The sequence below is a fragment of the Strix uralensis genome, chromosome 8 (genome assembly GCF_047716275.1).
Source record: "Strix uralensis isolate ZFMK-TIS-50842 chromosome 8, bStrUra1, whole genome shotgun sequence".
Classification (NCBI taxonomy): Eukaryota; Metazoa; Chordata; class Aves; order Strigiformes; family Strigidae; genus Strix; species Strix uralensis.
In genome coordinates, this window is record NC_133979.1 from 21,902,640 (window position 1) to 21,928,334 (window position 25,695).

Sequence of the window (25,695 nt, forward strand, 5' to 3'; positions counted from 1 at the left end):
ATTTAGGCTAACTTTATACTCATGTTTTGTGTAAGCAGCTAAATGGGGCAAAAGTACTCCATACAGCATTAAAGTGTGTTGGGAAGAATCTCAGGTGATGACTTTAAGTATGCAAAACACACCAGACCACAACACTTACTTTTCATAGACCAGTTCCTCATCGGTACAGAAGTAGTGGGTGTTTACGGTACTCTTCGGTTTACTTCGTAAAGTAGCAAAGTACAACCGATCTGAAAGACAGATGAGGGCAACGGCGTAGGACGGACAAAGCAGATCGCCGCCGACCCGCGGCACGCCTGTCACCCCGCGGGCCCGTCCTCTGCCCCGCCGCGGGCCCGTCCTGCCCCGCCGCCGCCCGGGAGCGGAAGCGGCCCCGCTGCTCCTTTTTCTCCTGCGTGCGCGGTGGCGGGAGCGCGAGTCCCGCTCCGCCCGCGGGCCCTGCCCACGGGGACCCCCCGCCCCGCTGCGGGCAGCCCTCGGGAGCGACTTCAGGCGGGCGGGGGACATTTCTGAGCCAGCACGCCGCAGCACATAGCAACAGGTGCCGGCCCCGCTTCTTACCGGAAAAGCGAGGAGGAAGGAACCGCTGAGACGCACCCCGCATGCAGCTCGCGAAAACCGCGGGGCGAAGAGGGCCGCGGGGCGAGGGGGGCACGCAGCACAGGGGGGCCAGGGGGAGGGAGGCGGGGAGGCCGGGAAAGACGAAGCCAGCGGGTTTCCTTTCCGCGGGAGGCTCCGGCGAACGGGACCCCCGCGGCCAGGGGCTGGGGAGTCCTCCCCGGCCCCTTCTCACCTTTCACGAACTCCGAAGCTCCCCCCAGCACTTCGGAGGCGGCCGCCGCCGGCTCCATCTTAAACAGGGCGCGGAGCAGCGAGGCGCGGGGCGGCTCCGAACTCATGGCGCTCCCGAGCAGCCCCGGCCAGGCCGGGGCGCGCTCGCTGGTAAGCAACCGGCTGCCCGGAGGGGCCGCCCGCCCGAAGCCACGCCGCTGGGAGCGCCGCTGCCGCAGCCCGCATAGGAACGGGAGCGGAGAGGAGAACTAGCTCCGGGACACGGCGAGCGAGCGGGCGCCCGCAGGGACTTCAGCTCCACCCCGCCCCCAGCCAGGGAGACGCCCCCGGAGAAGAGGCAGCGGGCGGTTACCAGGCGACCGGCGGCGCTCTAGCAACCGCGTTACTGAGCCTTTGTTTCGCCCGGCCCAGGCGTGCGAGTGACCGGCCCCCCGCGGCCCCCCCGGCCCAGCAGCCCCGCCCTCCGCCTCCCCGCCCGCCCGCGCCCCGGACCGCCAGGCAGCGGCTTTGCGCCCGGCACAGCCCCGCCCGCCGCCCTCGCCTCGCTCTCCCGCCCCCCTCCCGTCCGAGCGCGGCGCGCTCCGCGCCCAGGCAGCGCCGCCGCGCCCCGCCGCGCTGTTTCCTGCTCCCCCCCCGCCCCAGGGCGGCCCGTGGCAAAAGGCCCCGGGGAGACAGCGGCGGGTTCGAGGTGTAGCTCGCAGGGCCTGCGACGGCGGGAAGCAGACCCGAGCCGGAGCTAGCACCTCAGCAGCGCGGGTCCCGCTCGGGAGGGAGGTGAGCGAGCCGCGCAGGCGGGGCGGGAGACCGCCCCAGAGGAGAGGGGCAGGGCAGGGCAGGGCAGGGCCGGCGGAGAGCCCTCTCCCCTGGCCGGGACACTTACTTACTCGCAGGGCCCGGCCCGGCCGGGTCGGCACCGCCATTTAGCCTGACAGACAAACCGACTCACCAATGAAAGGCTGCGTTCTTACGTCTCCAGCCAATGAGCGAGCGGTGCCTGGTGGAGAGGGCGCTGCTCTCCTCAGCGGAGTCCCGGCTGTGGCGCCAGCTGCCCAGCCGCCGCACGGGAGCCTCCTTTCCCGCCCGACGGGGTTTCTTTCACCTGCTAGGTCCCCTCTTCCTCCCTCCGACCGAGGAGTTGTATCTGCCGGGCAGCATCGTCTGCTGGGGAGAACTGAGGGGAAGCATGATCTCGGGGAAGCCACTTGCGCGTGGAACGGGACGACGTGCACCGCTGTCGCAAGGAAGTCTCTTAACGCACTGGTTTGAGGTGTGGGCTCTCGCTCTTCCTGAGAAGTCATCCAGCGATGAGGAGTTTCACGTATGCTTCGAAGGCTGTGGTAAAACTACACAAAATTACTTATAGCTTGATGCTTTAAAAAAAAGTGAAAGACTGACTTCCTGGTCGTCCATATTAGCTTGCAGTCTGCAATCAACTTACTTGCCAAAGAAATAAAGTGTTAGAAATGCTCTTCTTCTACCACCCTTCTCTTTAGAAAGAATACGTGCCAAACAGAGCAGATGGTCCATCTCATTTTTACAGTTAAACAAGCAACAGGTTGCAAAGGAGAGTACCTTGAGGTTCTTCCGCAAAACCAAAAAACCCACCCTTGAAACACCTTAGAAAGACGTAATGCAAAGCAATATGCAGCCCCGAGGCTGCATTATTATTACCATGTTTTCCTAACACTATAAATAACCTACTGTAACTACCAGTTCATGTAATTAATTCTAGTGTGTCTGCAGATGAGGCTAAACACAAGTGTGAAACACTTAACTCTTCAATTTTTAATCTAGTGTCATAAGCACTGGATAAGCTTTAAAGCCTTACAAATATGTTGAAGTACTACAGAAAATACTTCTCTTGTGCAACTGTAGTTGCTTATTTATTTGTGATATTGGTTCTAATAATTTGTACCTGTGTTTTTACTTTCATCTTTTTTCCTTTTTTTCATAGCTCCAGAACTAACATTCCTAAATATGACCCTCTTTGGGCCTGGTTCTGTGAATTTAGGTAAGGAACCTCATTCTCAGTAGTAAGTACTATTCCGTACAAGATGCTTCCAAGACTGAGTCTTCTGTAACAGCAAACTAAGTAAAGGTGGTTGGAGGGTACTTGCTTTTCATGGAAATCAAGGTTTATAATTTCCTATATTGTTCTATAGGACTTTCACTTGTATTTAACCCTTAAATAAAATATTGCATATTTGTATTTACAAGTAATTCTCTAAGGTGTAACATATCCTGTGTAAGAAAAGAGATACCAGTGTATTTTCTCCAGAACTTGTTTTTTAACTCAAACTTTCACTACAGTCTGTGCTGCAGGCTACTTGAGGGGAGTTTGTATGAACATACTCACATTAGCTTTAACTAAGGTATCTTGGGCAACAGAAGCAAAGATGGAGCAGGAAACAGGCTAGCTATCCAGTACCTAGAATCCCTAGATACACAGTTTGTGTTAAAGCCTATTATTTGTAAATCCATCTAGCTAGACTGGCGAATCTAGGAGGTAAACATGACTAGAAACTGAAGCCTCACTGACAAATGTTTTGTATACCACATAGTTACCTTTTGCAAAATTACAGATATTGTTTTGGTTGCATGCAAGTTCTCATTTGTGGCAATTAGCCAGAGCCTTTGTGGGCATAGAAAATACTTAATCTTTCTCTTCTTCCCTGTAAAAATACGTACAAAATAACCTCCATGTTTTTTCAGTTCTAGTATTGTCTCATAACTTTTAGTATGATTATCTAATGAATTTTACCTTGTACAATGCTAGCTTTAACAATGTTTTCACCTCATACAATTTTATTATAATCAATTCCAATTATGACTTAAACCTTTGATATCAAGTATCAAGGCTACAGTGACATCTTGTGGCATTTTTTTACCTGTAGGTAAAGAAGCAATTTTCTTGTAGTCCTATTGCATCATTTTAAGACTATATCCTGATTTTTTCCACAAGGATTTTTCAAATATATCTTTTAGATACCATTTTTAAAATCATGTATTGCATAAACATTCATTTCTACAGAGATGGTGATGAATCTGTTTAGACTCCAAAATATTACCAAATGACATCTAGGTAATCTCTTAGAAGATCATCACATGCATATAATTTTGTTAAAAATATAAAGTCTCAGTAATATATTTCATTAAAGAATCTTAAGGCACTTTTATAACTATGAAGTGATAAAAAGTTACCAGTCTTCAAAAAATAAACAAACCCCTTTTTGTTCCGAAGCACAATGAATTATGACTAGAGCTGAAGTCTTAGACTTTGAATTTTCTTTGCTATCTGAGCCTAACTGCTTAAGGCTGTGGTTTTTGATGGCTTTGTTTCCTCATGAGTGGGCCTTACCTAAATTAAGTGAATGTATGTGCCAACAAAAACACGTTTTTTAAAAAATGAAATCTTTGTGCTGCTTATGTGTATGCAAACTGTGAGCTTACTTTAGACATCTAACACTGAAAAATTTGATCAATAGATTGAAAATAATTACATTGCAAATCTGTTTTATGTATTTTATTTGACAACAGTACAAATTAAATTTACCAGTATAATAAAAGCTTTGTTCTATTAATTCTTTCACTGATACAGAAGAATAAAAAAAACCCACCAACCCAAAACAACAACTTCTGCCCAACAAAGAACCCAATACTAAGATTTGGCTGAGTTGACAGTTCATTTCACATTTCAAAAGTAAGGTAAACAACATCTGTGAGTCTTCACAATTCTACTTCATACTGCACAGAACAGAAATTACAGAAGACCAGTAAGTAAATGAAATGCAATAAACTACCACTAGGAAAGTTGCATTTCTGGAAAGATCATAGACCTGTTTGTATAATACTTATCACTACTGCACAATAATTAAAAGCTACTTTTCACTATTAAAACAAAATTAAGCAGACTTTACATTGCCGTTTTAGGATTTTTGTCCTTTAAATCTTGCAAAAGTACTCAGAAGACTTCACTGAACAGAAACCAAATCCTTTAACACTGACAGAACAAGGCAACAGAATCTTCCATTCCCCCAAAGAAACTTAAAGACTCACACCCAGAATCATCCCTGCTATAAAGAACTTGTCACATTTTTCAACCACTTTTTGTTCAGCTAGCATTACAAAAAATGATAAAATTCTACACCATTTGTGCAGATGCAATTTGTGTACTAGGTATTAGCTGTTATTGATTACCCACAGATACCTTCGAACTGATACTAAGAATCAACTAAGAGTTGATACAGATCAAAATAAATCTACTTTGGATGCCAGATTGGATTCCTCCCTGTGATCCAGGAAAATCACCATCTTTTGTTCTTTCCTCCATACCACAAAAATGTTCTGTAACTGCAATGTAAAAGGTTTGCCCTGTCTATGTTAACATGACGTTTCCAGAACTACAGAGTCCAAATCTATCAAAAGCTGTTAATAATAGCTCTGTTTCTTGCTATAGATGAAGCCAGGGAGTTCAGAGACTGATAACAGTCCAGCCCTGTCAAATATTGCTGTAACTTAAAACTTTTTTTAATAATGCTTTACCAATTCATTGCACATTTTAATTCTGTTGTCATAGCCACCAAAAATGGAGGGGGGAAAGAAAAAAAAAAAGTAAAGTGAATACTCATTTGAAAGAGTAGTTAAAAAAAAGTAGACCTGTAGTATTACAAAGTGTACACTCTGTAATAAATGTAGAACAGCTTGCTCTTATTAGGAATTGTAAATAAGACGTTTTTCAAAAGTGAGGATTTCTTGGGCACATTTTTGTAACAATGTACATGCAAAATATCAAAATAAAACTAAGTATTAAAGAGAGTATTAATAAGCAATATCCCATCCATTTCTTCTGGCTGCTTATATAAGTTTCATATTTCGTGTATTCACGTTTCTTACATTTCCAACTGCTAGGTTTTACTTTTCAGCTGCTTGCAGTGTTTCAGCAACTTTAGGCATATTAATAATAGGGAAAAAAGCCACATCAGAGATCATTTTCCACTATCTCAGCAGTAGTAGCTATTGCAGGCAATGGTTTTTAGGACTATCTGAGATTAAGATGAGGTACTGTTTTCTGGCTTGCTTTCATAGCAGCTTCAGAAACATCTCAGAATACAGAACAGCTTATATACAAACTTCAAAGGGGTTTTGTACAGGAGTCTAGAAGCCTGGCCAACAGTTTACTGTAGCCCTTCTATAGTTTCACTGGGAACTGGGCAGGAGGGGGTGAGGACAGGAGTGGGAAGGCAAGGAAGCATCTCAACATGTAATTATCAAATATATGCCTAGACCTCATTTGACTAGATACATTTTTTTTTTTTTTTTAAAGTATCAAAACATAAGCACTGCAGGATAGGAGTGCATTTTTGTCTGCAAGTTTCTGAAGAACTGGCCTAATTAACTAATAGCTTTTCAGATTTTAAGGAAAGAAGATGATTTTATCACAGCTAAACATTAGTATATATTCTTTAAGTTTTCTAAAAACTTTCCTTGGAGAATTAGTAAGAAAGGGAAAAAAAATACATAAAGAGCCATATGGAAAAAATTCAGAGGCTACAAATAAGATGGCCAAGATGCAGTAATTACACCTTCTTCTCTCCTTGAACTCAGTACAGTTCACTGAGTATTGTTTAACATGTAACCCCTTAAATTCATTGGCTTACATTTTATTTTTGTGATTGGCGTAATTAGGAAAACCAAACTGAGAAATCATGATATTAGAATATTTTAAAGGCATGCCGTCATAAATATTAACCAGTTTATTTACACAGTAAGATCTCTGTAACAAATGCTCTGCTCGGTGCCACATTCCAGAATAGCCACTGTTAGTGTCTTTTTCTAAATTTCTTATATCAACAGGCTTCACAAACACCCCTGAAGGCTTTCCAGTATGCTTGGCCACCAGAAAATTCATGGCAATATCATCACAATTTTGAGTTTCATCTATTAAGGCATAAACAGCTTCTGGCTGTCTTTGAAAGTCTTCTAAATACCTGCTATGAAAAAATGCTGCACCAATAAGAACCATAGAATACTGATCTCCGTTTCCAAATCCAGGGTTCTGCAATTCGAAGCTGCCATAACTGTATACACCTGAAGGAGTAGAAATGTGCTTTCTAGGAACAAATCCCACTATATGCTCTGGAAATTGCTGAAAGAAAAAAGAAATTTAAAAAATCAAAATGAAACCCACACTGAAATGCATGTTAAGTATTTTCATAAGAGATTTATGCTTTTTATAAATGAGAAGAGCACAAGACTATTGCCAGGAAATAATTAAACTGTTGGCATATGTGTTGCAATTACAGTTTTGCAAAACTGACACAATATGCCTCATTCCATAGCATGTAGTGCCAGGAAACATCTATCCACAATTTGCAGCTGTATATTTGGCACTCAAAATAAGTTTACAGACAATTTCTCTGAGAGAGAAAAAAGCCACACACTTTTGTTTTGCAGCCTACTATCAATTTAAATAAATTCAGCAGTCAGCAACTTCAGTGTTCATGTACAAGAGTTAAAAAGGTATAGATTACAGGTATAGCTACTATTGAATAATTTTTTTGCGATTTTGACTATGCAATGCTTCAATCCTTCTAAAATTTAACTTTATAGCTAGAAAATCAATGGCGAAACATTATGATATAGTTTTACTCTAATTAAAACCACTAATCTCAATTGTAACTCACAGATACTGCCTGCCAAGGTGCAAAACATTACCTGCCAAACAGAAAAGGCAAAAGCAAGGTCATGAGCACTGACTAGCGTGTCATCATCCATCATTAAAACAGCTGAAGGGAGGAAAAAAAAAACCAACTTTTAACTTCTCAAAAAATTAAATACATGAGCACAGCATACAGCACAGTATTTGACAAATTAGCTGTGAAACTTCTATAACCGTTAAGTTGAATTGCAGAACTGAACTGTAACTCCTTGAAAGCAGATTGAGAAAATTACATTTCTAAAGCAAGGTTGCAGCTTTGTGGTAATGGGAAGCAAACCTAAGTTTTAGATTATTTGCTAGGCTGTAACAAAACTCAGCAACCTTTGATCATCTGTAGTACAGCTGGACAGATGTGTGTTGGGAAACTTGGGAGTGTTTGGCAAAGCAACTTAAAATTCTACTAATCTTGTGTAAAAATACAACTAAAAGAGTTAGATACCATTCTTTAGTGTATAAGATTTAGATGGGATTCTTAGTATAAAATTTTACTCGTCTCCTAACTACTTGCAAGTTCTAAATAAGCAAGCTTAATAAATTGCACAGGCAACATTCAGTATGATTAACTACAGAAGGAAGAATCTTTGCCTTGAATTTTAGGCAAAAAACTATTGGGAAATTGAAAGGAAAGATATTCTTAGATCAGAACTCCAGGTGCATTAAAAAGCTTTTTAAGTTTATAGTCAGAATAAATCCTATTATAGTAAATAAAACACTTGGGAAGTTGAAGTTTCTAGTGTCTTCCTAGAAGTCATGGGTTTTGAGTAGCAAGGCATGTTAGGAAGGGGGCAGTAAATAGAATTACCTTTACTAATCATGAGTAAGGTCAGGTCTGTAATGCAACATATGGGGTTTTTTTCCACTTGAAACAAACAGGGCTTATTGTTGTGCTTCTCCTGGAAAGAGCTTAGGAAGAATATTTAGATGAATAGCCAAAAGACTGGGGAAAATACTGTTAAAAAGGATGCATAATTTGAGATAGAAAGCCGGACAGCTAGAGAGGGAAGTTTCTGTGAAGAACAGGACATGCTTGAGAACTTAGTCTTAGAATGAATGGATTAAATCAAGTCTTTATCAGATGACTTAAGTCCAGATTATAATGCAGAGACGCAACAAATACATGCACTATGAATTTCAGTTTACACTATAAAGGGAAGAGAGGCTGAACTACCCGTGTTTCCCTGACAAAGGAAATGGAGAACAGACACAGTTGTAAAAGCCCATGAAATGCATTTGACATCCCTCTTTTTTTCCTTACTCTTCACTGACAGCCTGCTGGTGGTGGTGGTGATGGTGACGTGCATCTGATATCATAACATAGGTTTCTTCTATATTACCCACGTTCTATTAAGTGGCCCAACAGACCCATGGATTTATTACATAGTATAACTCAAACCATCTTTCTCTTAGCATTCAGATTTTAAGTGTGAGAATAATATTAGTAGTAACGATATGAATTACCTTTTGTTTCCAGCTCAGGGAAATTCTGGAGTCTGTTCCTCATGCGATTTACAGTTTGAACTTTAAAGACAACAGGGATGGGATGAGGCCCCAAGGAATTCCACATTTCCTCTGGTATCTTCTCACCAATGTTGTTCCACACAACAATTACTTTATGTAGGTGGGGGATGGCTTGATAATGATTTAAAAGCTTTAGCAGTAAGTCAGTTCTATTATATGTCTGCATAATAAGAGTAAATGAATCCAAGGCAGACTGACTCTGAGTTTTTGGTTCCCTTCTCAAATTGGGCATTTTGTCATCTTTGATATTGGGAAGCAAAGCTGTTAAAGCACCTGCCACAAGAAGTAAGACAATGATCACCACAGAAGTGAAACGTAGTAGGCGGATTCCCATAACTCTTCCTGGAAGCTTACAGAAGTGAAAATACCTTCAAAACAAGTAACAGGAAAGGAGAGGTCATTAATCCCATGCATAGTTATCACTCTTACTTGAGCAAAACTTCCAAAATACTAAGTAGACTTTTGTTTAAGTAAATAAATAAGGAAGATCTTAGGACTTGGGCCAATTACTTTTAACTATCAGGACAGATACTTCTTGCACTCCATTTCTATGTTTACTTGGCTTTCACTTTTTTTTGTTAACTTTGAATTTCTTTGTTTTGTGAAAATGAATCTAGAATAATTCTTTAAATTGTTCATCCTCTCTTATTTTCTCAGTACTGCATTTTTGATTGAACACTTACATACCTCACCAAACCCATCCAGCTGAAATTAGAAAGCAAATTTGTACAGAGATTCAGGATTTTCAGCACTGCAGGAGCTCTGCCTTAGCTGGGAAACAAAAGGGAGAGAAGGTGCCTCCTCAAGAGCTCTGGCAGAAAGGAGGAAGTTAAATGCTCTTTCTTTTTCCATTGCTCAGGCACCATACACAGAAGGAACAATCTTTGTCACTGATTTGCTGGACATTTTGTCACTAGTTTGTATATCTGCTCAATAATGGTTATTAATGCGGAAAATACGATTCTGATCATACTAACTGAGGCTGTAACACAGGTGGAGCAAAAGAAACATGCCAAATGGAGCCATGTAGGAATGCAACGACATCAGTAACAGCTGGTCTGCTAAATCTAGAGCTCAGCAGCAACTGGAAATGTCAGATGCTAGGTGCTATGTATCAGCTAACTGGGGGAGCAGCCTTAGCATAAGGCAGGGGTTTCTGGATCCTCCTGATTTTGGAACTAAACAGCTCTTAAAAAACAGCTCCTTCAAAGGTAGCCCTGACATTCATGCCTCTCAGGCAGCACTTGCAGGTCTCCAGACATTTATAAACTGTAAACTCAGCACGATCCAGCAGTCACTGCCTTCCATAGTTTGCCCCTCAGTTGTGTCACCCACATCAGTTCTTCCTCCTTTACTCACAAGATTAGTATGAATTAAATACAAGATTAATATTCTAAGATTACTGCTAAACAGTTACTTATCCATACATATTACTTATGTTACTCCATTAGTAATTTCTAGGCTTTCAGCAGGGAATTCTGATCAAATTAAGTGACCCAGGACAGCCCCATCAACTACAACTTTTGAGAGACTATCTGTGTGTTTTTTCACAGAAGTTTTGATCATTTTTTTCCAAAGTGCATATACCATGCTTGAAAATATGAATGTAAATTATTTTAGTCTAAAAAACCTCTCAACTTACCTCATTGTTGCCAAGTAGGATTGGTTTTCTCCCTTTGTGTTTACAGGACAGTTGTGATCTTTGAATCTGCTGGAAAATAAAGGGACTCTGTAACTGAAGATCAACAGTTCTCCCACATGCTACACAGCATTCTTTTACAAGTAAACATTCCTTTCAATCACTGATTGATGTACGTGTTCTTGGCAATTACCCAATCCCTCTTCTTACTGCTTATAACTGTCTTTCAATGAACACTCCAGAAAGAAGTTATTACACCAGCTGGTTAGAAAGAAAAGCACAGCATATTTCTCTGCCTGTAATATTGCTACTTTGTGCCAACGCAATGTCAATGTATTCCATCCTTGAGGTCAACTACAGAGATACAAGTAGATCTCCAGAACCTCACAGCCTGTTGCTTTGTTCACCAGGCACCACTAAAATAGGGATTTGGCTACCACAGTCAGGCAAGCAGTCCCAATAAAATTATTTTATTTTCTGACTCATCCCCTTCATGCTCTCTTTCCACTAAGCTTACCAGTTGTGTTAGAGGTTTAAGACCCAGCATTTTGTTCTTCCCATCTAGTTTGGCACCTTGGCAGAAGGGAAAACAAACATGCGTGTGAACGCAAAAAGGACAGATATACACAATGCAGGACAGCAGCTTAAGAAACCTGTGTCTGTAAGGGTCTGAGGTGGTTGGAGGGGTTTTTGCTATTTCAAAACTAGTTGAACAGAGTTTTTATTTTTGATTTAGGAATGGTACTGTGAACGCTTAGAGAACAAGAATTTGTTGAACTCATTGAATAATTGAACCAATGTGAAATTTCTTAAAAGTAATTTGTTTAGCTTATATAAACTTGGTCCTTAAAAGCACAGAATTGCCAATTTGTGTGTATACCAACCTGAATATGTCCACACATATGCCTTCCCTAATTTGAATTACAATTTTACCACTGACTTATTTTGTGAGGCCAGGGAGGTCACCAAAACTATTTCCAGTAGCTAATCACTTGCTTTGGTTGTTTTTGTAGGTGTAAACAATCATGCCTGATTTCTAAAAATCACTGGCAGCAGTGGCTACTCAGCAGTTCCAAGGTCCACCATGTCTTGTTTGTATGTGCTTTTAAAAAAGTGAACCTTAGATTCTCATTTGCCAGTTGCAACCTAGCTGCAACAATACTTACCAATACTGCTGTAATGATTAATTAGTTAAAATTTAAAGTTAAAATCTTTAAAACTTAAGATGAAAATATAAGTGTTGTTTACTGTGGTAATGAGACTTCCTGGCTTGCCATACATTCCTGCGTTTACTCAACTGTATACAAGAAGCTGTAATGGTAAGTAAGGATGATAATATACTGTTTAAAATAAATGCCTATACAAAAGCATTAAAGTTAGCATCATGACACTTTCCAGTAAAAAAGTGCCGATCCGTTTTGCCAATTAAGTTATGAAACTGCAAGGCAAGGTTGACCTCTTAAAAATATTCTTACAATACCGCTCGTAGAGAAGAGCGCCTCCTCAAAACACAACTGACGAAAATAAAACCCCTGTGTCAAAATACGGTATTTGGATCCTCGTTCCAAAAAGAACTCTTCTGGAGCGGGTTCCCCCTCTCCGCGGGCAGCGCCTCACAGGAGCTGCAGAACGAGCAGCCGCCCCCGGGCCGGGGCCCGCCGCGACCCCGCCCGCCGCCCCCGCGCGCGCGGCTCCGCTCACGTTCCGGAGGCCGGCAGTACCGCCGCGCGCTGCCCAGGGCCAGGCGGCAGCGGCCAGCGCGGCGGCAGGCCCCACCGCCCTGCACCGCTCCGCACGGCGCCGAGAGGAGAGGGGCTGCCGGCCCGGCACCCCGCGGCTCGGCCCGCCCTCGCAGGCCGCTCCGGTGACTCAGGGGCGGCCCGGGCGGGACCCCCGCAGCGTTACGGCGGCGCCGCTGCACCCCGCTTCCTGTGGGGCGTCCCTCCGCTTCCTCCCGGCAGGCCTCGGTTTGTAGTTCGGGGTCCTGCTGCGGGCAGGGAGTTGGTCCCCCCTCGCCCGGCTCCGGCCGCCACGCAGCTTCCCGGGGCGCGGCGTTACACCGCAGCCCGGGTCCGGCCGCGGGGGGCCGGGACGCCGCCCCACCCCCGTACCGAAGGCTGCCGCCGCCACAGCCGCTCTGGGAGCAGCGGGCATCGCGAGCAGAAGGCGGGACGGGCGGTAATTCACACGGGGGTTGCGGGAGGGGGGGGATGTTTCAGTCGGCCGCGCGCGCTCCACCCTGCGCCCAGCACCCCGGCGTCCGGACAGCGACCGGCCCCAGCAGCACCCGCCGCCGCCCGCGGGAGCCGCCGTCCGCCCCGGCCCCGCCCCCAGCGCGCGACCGGGCCCCGCCGCCCCCTGCGCCGCCGCGGCGCGCAGGCGCACGCTGGTAGGCCGGAAGTGAGGGTGGCGAGTGGGCCGGGCGCGGGGGGAGCGCCATTGCCCCGCCTCGCCCCGCCCTGCCGGCCGGGCACGCCGCGGCCCCGGCGCCGGGAAGATGTTGCCCCTCTCCATCAAGGACGATGAGTACAAGCCGCCCAAGTTCAACCTGCTCAGGAAGGTGTCGGGCTGGTTCAGGTAAGCGGCCCGCGGCGGGACGGGACGGGCGCAGCCGGGGCCGGGGCCGGGGCCGGGGCCGAGCCCCCGCGGAGGGGCTGGGGAAGGCGGATACCGAGGGCGCCCGGGCCGCCCGGCGAGCGGGGCCTGCCCTCCGCCGCCGCTGCCTCCCGCCGTGCCGGTGCCGGGTGACCCGCTGTCTGCTCTGTGCGCAGGTCCATCCTGGCGGACAAGACCTCCCGCAACCTCTTCTTCTTTCTCTGCCTCAATCTCTCCTTCGCCTTTGTGGAGCTGCTCTACGGCATCTGGAGTAACAGGTACCGGGGCGGGGGGGCGCGGCGCGGGGCGTCCGGCGGGGCGGGAGCGTCTCCCGGCGCGCAGGAAGCGGCGCCTCCCGCCGCGGCCAGTGCCACGTCTCCCTCCCGGCGGGGCCGGCGCGGGGCGCCGCGGGCCGGGCCGTGCGGCAGGGCCTGCCCTCCCGGGCCGCCGTCCGGAGGGGCCGGGCTTGCCCTCCCGAGGGGCCGGGCCGCCGTCCGGAGGGGCCGGGCGGCGGGGCGTTGGGGGCTGCTGGGGAGCTTCCCCCGAGCGGGAGCGCTCTCGTGGGTAGCGACCGGCTCCGCCATCCGGATCCGTGCGGCTCAGGCGCTCCTGCGGGGGGCGCGACTCGGCGCCTCACGGAGGAATGCTGTTTGAAACTGGTGTCTGGCCGGCCGTGCTGCTCGGCTCTTTGCTGAGGAGGGAGCCTGGCCTGGGCGTGAGTTACAGGACCCAGGGGCTGTAACCGTTTCGCGCCTGCGGCTCGCCACAGAGGTCCTTTGTCTGGGGATGTGGCTTCATTTGTAAGTCGATAGGTGGGTGACAAAACCCAGCACTGCACCAAACATCCTTGTCTCTGAGTGAGAAACAGGAATTAGCACTTCCTGGTATAGCGAAGTGGTGCTTTATGTAGCACATAAATTCACCAAGGTGGAAAAAACAGGGGGGACTTGACCAAGTTGCTACTGAACAATCTGTAGTAAAATGTAAGCAGAAATGCAAAACACCTTTAGTACTGATGTATGGTCTACAGGTAGAAAACAGTCAATGGTGGTAGTATCTCCATCATGCTTTGTTCTTGACAGTTGTTTTATGGCGGTATTGCAGTCAGTACTTCAGTTCGAATTGGACAGGTGTAGAAATGTCATTTAAGCCCAACAGTGTGTCCTTCCCCATGGAATTTAAAAGTAGCCTATATCAAAAGCTGTAGGATGGACATAGATTACTGGGACTCTTAATCAAGAGTCTTGAATGAAAGCAACAATGCAGACTGGGAAACAGTTGCATCCTACTATTTCTCATTTTTTTCTGAATCTCTCAAACTGTATTATGAAATCCTTAACCTTGATTACAGTAATTCCTACTGTAGTGCTAGTGAGAAGACAGTGCTATCTTGGACACAGACTATTTTGGCAATGTGCAGACCACCTTGGATGTGCTTGGTTTCGACTTTGGTGTTGGTTCACTTTGCAATTGTGTGGGGATTGTTGTATGCGTGGCGTGTTTATTCAGGTATGGACTTTTTTAATAGCTCAGAAAATGCAAATATTTTTCTCAGTGGTTCAGATATAAGGAGCTTTATGTTCATGTGAGTTTGTTCTGATGTCTTTCTTTTAAGCATAATAACTTTCTTGACAGTGTGACCAGAAGTGAAATCTGTACCAGAAAAAGTCCTGTATATGGAATAATTAAACTGAGAGACTGAAGTGACACTTGCTGGAAATTTGTCACTGAAGAATTTGGCTTACTGGAATGGAGAAGACTCTTACTTATTTTTGTTCATTCTAGAGATTAAGAATTGGGATTTGCTAGATAGTTATTCGTTGGACCTCTTGTTTATATTTCAAGTCACTAATTTCAGGTATTTTTGCATTAAACCTAGATTTTGGGCTAGAACAAAACTGTATTTTAGCAAGTATCTCTTTAGTAGAGAGGAGTAGCAGGAAATATAATGAGGAATGCCTTCAGTCAAAGCAGACTGTGGGAGTGTCAGCTCTGTGCAGCTGTGGGAGATTGAATATGTTAAGAGTCAAATCATGTGTTATTGGTAAATGATTAAGAGTCAAGTCGGCATTGGCCTGTTAGCCCTGCACAGCTGTGGGAGATTCAATACTTAAGAGCCAAATTGACATCAGCTGATCAGCTCAGCCAGAGAGCTCAGTTTGGGGAGCTCGGTGAAGGTGGAGAGCACTGCCCAGAAGAACTCTGCTTGGCGAGCCAGGCAGAAGCTCTGTCCTGCGCTGGCTTGGAGAAGCATCAGCTCTACTCTGTGCTGGCCTGGAGAAGCACCAAGGTTTAGAGGAGAAACAGGCCTTCGAAGAGAGATACCAGGCTGTGCTACTGTGAGGAAGAAAATGGCAGCATCGAGACTGCCTGTGGGGTATGGAACTGTTTGTGGGATAAGAGTGTTGATGACCATCTAGCTGCTGATTTGCTTATCATGAAGTAAGAGCTAAGGTAGTGAGAGCATAGGTATGTACCATTTTAATAATAAAGGATTTTCCTTCTGCACCTCAATGGAGAGTCCGTGCCTCAGGTGCCACAAGACAGTTCATGCCTTGGAAGAACAAACACGTAACAAGCAAACAAGGAGCCCTGTAGGGAAAATTATTTCTTGAGTTTGAAAAACACAGCTACTTTGCTTTCCACGAGACATGCAGAAACGGAACATTTGTAAAGGGGATTTTCTGTATCATCTTGGTGCACTTCTTTATTCCACCATGGCCTGTCTTGGCTATGGCCAGTGCCTGATGCTGCAAGTGTTGGAAGCATGATCTTGAATTCTGTTCTCTCTAGTGTCCTTGATGATGTCAGTGAGTGTAAGATAGCAAGGCTAACGGACTGCCATGATTATTCGCATGATTCTTCCCTTGGCTTCCACAGACTAAGGAATTTCTTTTTAATTGTGATTCTGAAAACTACACTTCTATCCATTTAAATTTAAGCAAATTTCTGTGAGTTCTTTGACTATGATATTCTTATTTCAAAATCAGATCTATTATTTCACCCCCCAAAATTTTTGTCGGCAAGTTCTAAAAGTCTTCAATTTTAATTTCCTTTTTTTTTAATTCTCACTGCTTACATTCTTCTTAGGTTTTTTTTTGCTTAGTAATTTTTTTCCTGAACCCACATAGCTGTTTTGACATTTATGTGATCCTCTTGCAAATACTCTGGTATGTTGATGGTCTTGAAGCACATACAACAGAACTGGATGTGGTATTTTGCTAGCTGAGAGCTTGTTTAAATCTGCAACTTTGGCTGTTCTGTTCTAAAATACTGTTATGTGCAAACTTGAGTAATTTGGTATTCAACTTGTGTTTTTAAAAAATCAACTGTGGAAGCATCCTCATTTAGACACAATGTGTTTGAGTACAGGGTTTCTATTAGATTATACTCTGGATGATGTGTTCCAGTTCTAATGGAAGTTCTTGCATACATTCATGTTGCTAGTGGTTGACTGGATCACTTGTTTACTTTAGTAATCACTTTGCACCCAGTTTTTTAAGGTCTCATTAATTTACAGGTCGTTTTAAAAAAGCCTCAGATGAAATCAGATTGGCCTCTTACTAGGCTTGCTATTGTCTGTGCAGTTGAATCAGTTATAGCTGTACCTGTAATACAGAGCATCTTGATGCCATGTGGTGAGTTGCATTGCAGGCATGGTCCGTACTGACCCCCGTTGATAAATCCACATGCCTCTGGTTACTTGGAGATGTTAGCTTAGGTCTTGAAAGCAGCACAGCTCTGTTGATGTTGCACCTATGGTAGGTCTTGTCTCTGAGATTTGCAGATGTGAGCACAGTGCCATGATAACTTGCTGTATGATTTCTGGTTCTAGAGCTCATATGGGATTTTGTTTCAGTAACAGTCCTTATACACTATTCTCTTTCCCAGGAGAGACTATAGAGAAAAACTGCTCAGAAACCACCACCTAGCTCTGTTTAGCTATGCTTATTCCTTCCATTTCATAATTATTACAGACTTGCGTTACTGTCACCTTAGTTACCTTCTACCTGAATGTTTGGTGTGTTTTGTGATTCTTTCTCCCTCCCCCCACTGGATCTTCCTTATTGCTCAGAACCAAACGTAAAATGAGCTGTTTCCCTAGGGATGTCACCTGATTTTGGGGAGAGGGAAGCTGTTGCCTACACCCTTCAGGCAGTCGATAGGGACTTCCATTCTGCTGCTTCATAGTCATCCAGCTAAAGCCTTTGGTCTTCCTTTACAGTTTGTTCAGAACAACTTCATCTATTTCCTGCTTTGGTGGCTGGAGCACCTAAGCACAGTTTGTCATGCCGTCATCCTCTGCCTTAAATGTTACAGTTGTATGTATGTATGACTTTGTATGTGTCCATAAAGTATATGTGTAAATATAGAGAGAGAGCAAGACGCTTGTTCTCTCTGCTCTCCTCCAAACCCACTTCTTCCACAGTTGAGTGTTTCATCTGAAACACTTCAGATTAATCTTGAAATTGATTTCAGTCAGGCTGAAATGCTTTGGTTTCTTAATGTGAAGTAGTCTGAACTTTGGCTAATGAAACTTTGTGTTTGCCTTCAGTGTGAAAACATGGCTGTCCTCTAGAACTTGTTGCTACCAGTAATTGCTTTTGGTTCTTCAGTTGCCAAGAACTGATTGTGTATGTAATTGTTCTTAGACAACCAAAGGATTGTGAAAATGGAACTTTTGGGATAATTATAACAAATGCTTATTAGTGCCTCTGTATCAAATGTCTTTACAAATATGAAGCAATTTTTGTGTTTCAGTGCATGTACTTTCTTGCAAACTTACAGAACCTGTTTATGATTAGTAATTTAGTAAAACTTGGCAACTGTTGTATGTGGTGTTAAATCCAGTTTACATACAGCCTACAAACTGGTACGAGTTCTACTGACTGGGTAACTCGTGCACTATGTTAAGTTGCTTTGAACTTCGTAGGGTAAAACAGCATGCTAAACTTTTCCCGTGTTTGTCAATCAAGATTGTAGTTATGCATCGGTCATTGAAATAAACCATTTAAGGAAGTGGTCTTTCAGCCTCTGCTTCCTTCAGCTTCTAGATCAAAGGGCAGTGTGTGTCTTCTAGTCAATGCCTTGCAGTTGATAAGGCAAAGATTTAAGGACTGATAAGGTTTACAAGCAGTGGCTCATCATTTTTCTAATACCACTCTCATTTTTAAATGGGAATTAGCTTGGATCCATTCAGCTGAAAGCACAGATAGAAGAAGTATTTGTTCGCTTTTATTTCTGTGTGGACATACTCTGGTCAAACTAGAAGAATAATGGTGATCACCAGCAAAAGGACCAAATGATTGCTATCTTAACACTTAACAAAATGAAGAAGCAGCCATCCATAGCAACTTAGCACTCTTGTCCACTTTTTTTTATTTTTTAAAATCGTTGATAGAGCTCTGTGCTCTCAGGGGTACTACTGTTGCTTCCTTTGATTTAGTGTAGCTTCATCCCAGTATGTTAACCTCGAATGCGTGCAATCCCAGTAGAGATCAGGATGCTGGAAAACTTGCTTTTTGCTGTGAAGTAATGTAGTAACTTATGCCTCTCTCATTATAGTCTGTGATAGAAGAACTTGATGCACCTTGGATAAATTCTATACCTGTTTATGATTCAGGCTAAAACACTGGATGAAGGTTTGTGATTTGAAATTTGGAGACTGAGCAGCAATAAATTAAAAAGAATGTAGGTGTGGTGCTTTGTCAGTGCCATCAGGGACTGGATTCTCTGCTCAGGTAAAATATAAAAATGGAAGTAAACATAAAAGATGGCTATTTAGGAAAGGTATGTAGTAATCAAAAGTACTTAACAGTGCTTGCTGTTCTGCTTTTATTTCAGACAGAAGAGAATATGCTCTTAGAATTCCCTGTGTACTCAAACTCCATTTTTTCAGCATGCCCTGCTCATAGAAATTGTGAAGTTGCAGCAGTGTGAATGAACATCAAAGACAAATTCTCATCTGATGATGCATTAGGTCTGAAATAAGATGTTTGAGAGGAAAACTGCTATGCTGAAGTAGACTTTACAGTCTTGGAATGTTTGACATCATGAATAAGTGGAAGATATCAGTCTTCACAGGCCTAAAATATTTTGTCACAGGCATATGTCTGTAAAAATTTTATGAAACTGCATTTTGATTGATTCACTGTGGTTTTTTACTGCAGACAAAGAATTTTTGACCGATTTTTTCCGTATGTGGATGCTTCCAAAGTATCAAGTTTGGAAATGGATTTGAGAATATTTCTTTTGTAAAGGCTTAGTGCCATCACTGTGGTGGTATTGGTAGTCTTCAGCAGAACAGTTTTACTGTTACCGTACTAGTTAACCTATATAATAGATACTCAAAAGCTGTATCTTTAAACCCAATTTTCTTTTTTTAACTAGATATGAAATACTACTTTTACAAATTTATGTGGGGTCAGTATTTAAATGCAACTTGTATATATACACTTTTCTAGCCGAATTTGCTCATATGGTCAAACTATAAATCGAAATATAACAACAAATATCTGCTACTAGAATTATGTTGGTGAGAGATGCGACTGTGGGTATTATCTACTCAACGGGCTTTGGTTTGTGTCAGTGGAAACCACCATCCAATACCACCAAAATAATATGCTAGGAGGATTTTTTGCCAAGTGCTCTTCCAAAGTGCCTTCCCTAAGCTGACAAAAGTTTTGTGATCATATTTGTATTGGTGATCTAGGGTGGATTTCTCTTCTCCACTAGCAAAACTGTGACTGAAGCTTAGACACACAGTGCATTCTGCTAGTGTGTAAAAGATTAAATGCTGGGTTTTTTCATACTCAACATGCAGTATATGGAACATAACATTTTTTTTTCCCTGTTCTTTTCCAGTTTAGGTCTAATATCAGATTCTTTTCATATGTTTTTTGACTGTACTGCTCTATTGGCTGGATTAGCAGCTTCAGTTATTTCAAAATGGAGGTCAAACGATGCTTTCTCATATGGGTAAGAAACTTCAGGCTGTTACCTTAATGTATTTCAGTAAACGTCTAGGTAGTAATTTTTCACTGTATGGATAAAACCTCTTTTTGCAGAACATGGAAAAGCTATGTTGGAAGTATTTTTTTTTTACGGTGAGTTATGTAAATCTTTAAGTTGGTCCCTCTAGAAATAGTAAAAATGTGAAGGCATTGCCTTCGGGGGGCAGGTTTATCACTTCTAAGATCTCCGTTATCATACTAGTGGAAACAAGTTACGCAGCAGAAAATTGCTGAGCACTGTCATGTGTTAATGGCAGCAGTGAAGTAAGAGCATCTGCATCATGGGTTTGTCCTCACCGTGCAGTGAGGTGCATTACAAGGAATCTCAGACTGCTGGTGCCCCATGCCACCTTTGAAACCGAAAGGTACAACTGAAAGGAGCTAAGTCTCTGTGGTGCTGCACCTGAGTTTATAAGCCATGTTTCTTGGAACCAGGAGGATTCAACAGCAGTGGCTGCCATTAGCACAGATCCTTTAGGCTGAGGTGTGTCATCCCACACTGCCCTTCATGGATATAGCTGCTGCAGCTCGTTCTGTTTCAAGGGCACTTGTTTCCACTGCACACTGCAGTTGTGCCCTATAGAACAATACTGGTTATACAATATTATTAATTGGTGATACTGATTAATTACCAGCAAATGAGCTATAACATGGGTTGCTGCATTCCCCATAGCATTACTGACCTGAATGTCAACATTTAGCTTCAGCTGTCTTGCCTAAGCATGGATCAGGTAGTTTGAAACTTAAAGCACTGCTTAATTAATGTGGAAACTCCACTGTGCCTAGAAATCAGTTTAGGAAGAATTGATTGTACCATGAACTAATTGCTGTGAAAGAAGGTTTTGTATTAATTACTGCTTTGCATTTAAACAGCTGGTGTTCCATTTATTAGAGAACAACCACAGTTTATTAAGTCTGATGTTTGCTACATTAGAATTACATGTTATTCTAAGCTGGCTGGTATTTATTGGAAAAATTTAGTAGCTGAAATAAATCATATATTTACCTGTAGTTTATATACTGCATCTTCCATGTAGCAAATCCCTGTGTAATACAACTGTTTGAGAACTAGAAGCTTTTACTCCAGTCTCTAAGTTCTACTTTTAATTTTCACCATTTAAATGGAGGTGATAGTATTTACTTTTGCTTTTTTGTTTCTTGCAGGTATGTTCGAGCAGAAGTACTTGCTGGTTTTGTAAATGGTTTATTCCTCATCTTTACAGCATTCTTCATTTTTTCTGAAGGTGTTGAGGTATGTTATGAAGTCAATTGCACTATCAGTTGTCACATTTCTATTTGTAGAGCGTATTTAATGGGGATAAAATTTTTGAAATTTATTATGTTCATAATTGGTTAAAAATCTGTGATTTGAACAGAGAATAGGGCCATCTGAAATTGCTGTTTTGTGATATAGAAACCTAGCCTTTTCTGTATATCTGTACTAGCTTCTTAAATAGTTTGTTTTGACTGTGTGTAAAGATTCTGTGAGATTCACCCTGTGCTTTTTTCAGCCAGCTAAGTATGTCATAGAAAGATCTTTACTTCTCATTGTTAAAAGGACAAATGAGCCAAGAAAGAAAGGCCAAAACTAGTCATTCAGAGGAGAGAAGTTAATCATAAGAAATGGAAATACATTCTGTGAAGAAGTTGAACTAACTCATTAAAGAAAGAGCATTATCTTCCAAATCTTGAAGTCTGATATAAATGGCAAGTAGTAATAGCTTTAACATTTACAAAAGCACTATTCTTTAATTCTTTTTTTTTTTTTTTGCAAGATGGTTCAGGTATTAATTTCAAGATCAAAATTTAGACATCAAGGGTGTCTGCACTAAAGTGAGGTAGGAGTAAGAGTAAAATTAATAACTGATTCTGATCAGCTTGCATTAATGCTTTTACTTTTTAATGGGAGGTGCACTAAAAATTTGATTAGACTTCTAGTTCAGAAGGCATTCTAGCGGTGGTTTTTTTGAATTAATAGAGAACTGGGAGCTTTCAGGAGCATATCCTCTACATAGATAAGCCTGTAATTGCTTCAAAATCAGTACAAACTGGGCTGAAATTGCCTAAAAGCTTGGGAAAACTTCACTCCAAATCTAGAATCAGCAACAAAACTTACTAGAAAAATGAAAAACTACTACTGGAAGTGTCAAGAGTAATGTTGAAACATCACTCTTCTCTGGTCTTAGCTCCCCTGCTGAGTATTCCCTTTGTTTGTGATGGTGACTCCTTTTCTCCCTGTTATTTCAAAAGTTAACATTTGCTGAAAGTTCCATTATCTTGCTACTGCTTGTACCTTTCACCCCTGTGAACAGATGGTGAATGTCTCTCTCCCCTGTCAATAGTAATTTAAACTCTCCAACACTTAGCTTCAGATGCACATTGTGTTAGGCATATAATGTCTCGTTAAAAAAAACTTCCAAAGAAAGTAGGGTAAAAAAGAATTTTAAAAAAATTACTAGTCTAGATTTTAGAAGTTTTGAAAAATGCCACAGTTGTTCTCAGTCTTCGTTTCATTCCCCTCATCACCTCACTCTTCTAAGGAGAAAGGAAGAAATGGCATTCTAGACTCTTGGAAGTTGTTTGTAAGACGTGGATTGCGCAAGTCATCCAACAAAATTGCACGTTTCCATGTGGTGTTGCGCCACATCCCACAGCACAAGAAATCTTATAATAAAATTTAGCTGGACTATCAGAATATTCTACTATACTTCTGCAGCTTTAATAATAAAACTTCAGTTTCAGACAGTAGGAATTAGTCTGTGTACCATCTGAAAAACTGAAAGATCTGAGTAATTTCTAATTACATCTTTATGTATGCCTGGGTTTATGACAATGCTCCTGTATTTAAGCATTTTTTTCAGTGCCTTTTAATAATGTAAAGAGATTGTTAAACTACATTTACTTCTTGGTTTGTTTTTTGTTGGTTTTTTTTTTTAGAGAGCACTTGAGCCTCCTGATGTGCATCATGAGAGACTTCTTCCTGTTTCTATACTAGGATTCATTGTAAATCTTATAGGAATATTTGTTTTTCAACATGGTGGCCATGGGCATTCACATGGCTCTGGTAGGATATCTATCATTTTCAATAGTTTACTTCCTTGGCACCCTGTGTTCCAGGATTTGAGAAACCCAGGATTAAATTTTCATGTCTTTTTAGTGCCAATCCTAGCTAAATGTGTATGTGACTTGTTGCAATATTGACTTTTATGTTTTATCACTAGCTCTAGTATGTCGCTACTGCAGTTCTCATGTTAATATCTGTAACGGGAAGACCCAGAACTCCAGAATCTGCTTCCTGGAACATGCACTCTTTTGCACCTTATTGGAAGAGGTTTGCAGAGTGTCTTTTGGACAAAATTAAACTGGAGTTAAGTGAGGTCTTGGCTGGAAAATTTACAAAACAGTGTCTGAACCAAATTTTAAGTATGGGATGATTCAGCTTCAGGTGCTTCTCAACTTAGTGTCTTTTGAATTTAAATGCAGAATGTATTTGCCTAAATATATATGGTAAACATTTTGTTTAGTTTTTTTCTGTAACGCTAATTGGTATCTTTTTCAGCTTAACAATAAATGTTATAGAAGTGGGGGAAGAAAATAGGTTTTGGTCTTCAAGCAGCAATTTAAGCTTTAATTTTTAATGTGTAAACGATAGCCAATTTCTGGTTTCTTATAAGGGCTATTTTTAATGTGCGTGTATCTAATTATGTGTACATTTTTCAAATTGTGCTAAAAGAGTAGCACAACTTGTCTCAGAAGTGGGAATGTATAAAAGCACTTGACTTCTCAAATCAGGTATATATTTTATATGGCTGCAAAGCATAGATTTAGATGACAGTTTGTGTTAATTTTCTAAACTTACTTAAAGTCATACTTTAAGATGACCTAAAAGATTCATAGGTTTCAGGAAGCTTAGAAACAAATGTAAGCATACTTTTATTCAACACTTAAATTTATACTCTGATGGTGATATTTGTTTATAGGGCATGAACACAGCCATTCTCTATTTAATGGTGGTCTGAGCCACGGGCACAGTCATGGAGGTCATGGTCACAGCCATGAACATAAACATGCCCATGGACACGGTCATGGCCATAGCCATGGACACTCTCACGGTCAGGATTATTGTCATGGTAAGTACTTAGTTAATGTCATAGACCATCTTGACTCAGTTGAAATTTGCTATTAATGATTTACTGAAAAAAAAAAAAAGTGGGTCCTGCAGCTTGTTGCAAGCATACACGGAAGTAGTTTCACTAAATACGCAGTATGCTATGCCACCACCATGTTCTGTGGTTCATTTTGGTAAATGCTGTTTCACTTATAATAAATTCAGTGTTAGGTAAAGCAAAACCTTTAAAAACTACATTTTTTTTTTTGAATGTTCACCATAATGTTCTGTGTTGGCAAAAGATAAAACAGATGTATGCTATAGAAATATAATTAAATTAGTTATGAAGTGCTCTGTTTCAATTTTTCATTAAAATCAATAGACAAAATTACGCTGCTTTGCTGATGTTCTTCATTTGAATAATTTTATAGATCAAGATATTAGGAAAGATGAACAAGCAGTTTGGCTTCGGGTACTTAGGGATTGATATGTCATACTTGGTTTGTGACCTCAAATATAAGATTTTCCACATCTTATGTAGTTGTTTAAGTGCGATATGAAAAAGGTACTTGGTATCTTATCTATGCTTAAATCTTTTCCATAAAGGTGAACAATCTGTGAAGGGACATCCATGGAAAGAGACAGTGTGTTGTTTACTACCTATTTGAAACAATGCAAATGAAAGCCTTATTGAAATGCAGGGTTGTCAATCCTTCCTGCCTAAGCCATAAAGAAGAATCTGATGTGACTGAAAAAGTGCATGTTCAGAGCAGAGAATACTGTGGTAACTTGCAGACAGGAGGTGACAAAGAGTATAAAAATATTTACTTGTCCCTTTCTTGCTATTTTTAGTAGAAAATTGGGGCTTGTTTTCCTGGAGTTTCATGGGAAAGCAGGAGCTCCCCCATCCTGTGTCTCGTTCTCTCCATCCCCACCACTCCAGTAGAACAGGGAATGTAGCCATCTGTTTTGTGCAAATCAACTTTTGCATAAATTATTATATATCTTCACTAGAAGTCATTTGCTATCATTTAACAAGTTTTTCTTAAAATACCTTTCTGACATTCCTTTCAGAGGAATAAATCTGCTTGGATGAGAGTATTTTTTTGACCTAGTTCTACATTCTCCAAGTCTTGTTGTTGTTTTACATTGGGTATAAATGCTTGCTTAAGTGAAATACTTCTGGTTAGCAAATTTATGTGATCTTAGTCTTCTTGCTTGTGTATATGGCTGGTATTCTTGAGGGGGCCTTATTTTGCTAAATACTACAAAGGTCTTATTTCTCAGTTTGTTTTCATTAAAAAACAAATGT

At 42.1% G+C, this 25,695-nt stretch overlaps 3 protein-coding genes across 22 annotated transcripts in view; 1 reads left to right on the plus strand and 2 right to left on the minus strand.

Annotated features, from left to right (window-relative positions):
• CDC14A (cell division cycle 14A) overlaps positions 1-1,230 on the minus strand; it is a 66,721-nt gene extending 65,491 nt beyond the window's left edge. For both annotated transcript variants that reach the window (XM_074876625.1, XM_074876624.1), the window contains exons 1-2: positions 794-1,230; positions 140-230 (exon numbers count right to left, since the gene is read on the minus strand). In XM_074876625.1, the coding sequence (XP_074732726.1) occupies positions 140-230; positions 794-899 (197 nt within the window). In that variant the 5' untranslated portion in view covers positions 900-1,230. The remainder of the gene's footprint in view (positions 1-139; positions 231-793) is intronic.
• Positions 1,231-4,300: 3,070 nt separating this feature from the next.
• EXTL2 (exostosin like glycosyltransferase 2) lies at positions 4,301-12,768 on the minus strand. Of its 11 annotated transcripts, none has more exons than XM_074876642.1 (6): positions 12,369-12,768; positions 11,185-11,240; positions 10,671-10,736; positions 8,969-9,396; positions 7,507-7,577; positions 4,301-6,937 (listed from the first exon to the last, which is right to left on the minus strand). In XM_074876642.1, exons 3-6 carry the CDS (start codon positions 10,673-10,675, stop codon positions 6,446-6,448), a joined length of 996 nt encoding a protein of 331 aa, XP_074732743.1. In that variant the 5' UTR covers positions 10,676-10,736; positions 11,185-11,240; positions 12,369-12,768; the 3' UTR covers positions 4,301-6,445. The 11 variants fall into 11 exon arrangements, 9 of the variants coding, with proteins under 9 accessions (XP_074732743.1, XP_074732739.1, XP_074732738.1 ...); XM_074876638.1 differs by having other exon boundaries at positions 10,671-10,739; XM_074876637.1 differs by lacking the exon at positions 12,369-12,768 and adding an exon at positions 12,143-12,362 and having other exon boundaries at positions 10,671-10,739.
• A 324-nt stretch (positions 12,769-13,092) lies between these two features.
• SLC30A7 (solute carrier family 30 member 7) overlaps positions 13,093-25,695 on the plus strand; it is a 31,647-nt gene continuing 19,044 nt past the window's right edge. Inside the window, exons 1-7 of one of the 9 annotated variants that reach the window (XM_074876632.1) lie at positions 13,226-13,244; positions 13,439-13,540; positions 19,107-19,242; positions 20,132-20,240; positions 21,440-21,527; positions 23,213-23,339; positions 24,256-24,405. In XM_074876632.1, coding sequence (XP_074732733.1) covers positions 19,203-19,242; positions 20,132-20,240; positions 21,440-21,527; positions 23,213-23,339; positions 24,256-24,405 — 514 coding nt within the window. In that variant the 5' untranslated portion in view covers positions 13,226-13,244; positions 13,439-13,540; positions 19,107-19,202. Of the gene's footprint in view, positions 13,245-13,438; positions 13,541-14,897; positions 19,243-20,126; positions 20,241-21,439; positions 21,528-23,212; positions 23,340-24,255; positions 24,406-25,695 lie in introns of those variants that run through there. The other 8 variants (XM_074876635.1, XM_074876630.1, XM_074876631.1 and 5 more) reach the window with 8 other exon arrangements.

Bases quoted from the DNA above. Each gene is read 5' to 3' on its own strand.
- EXTL2 (XM_074876641.1), bottom strand. The intron at 7,578-8,968 runs GTAATTCATATC...TCCTCCCTTCAG, and splicing joins CCCTGAGCTGGAAACAAAAG to CTGTTTTAATGATGGATGAT. The intron at 6,938-7,506 runs GTAATGTTTTGC...TTTTTCTTTCAG, and splicing joins TTGCCTTTTCTGTTTGGCAG to CAATTTCCAGAGCATATAGT.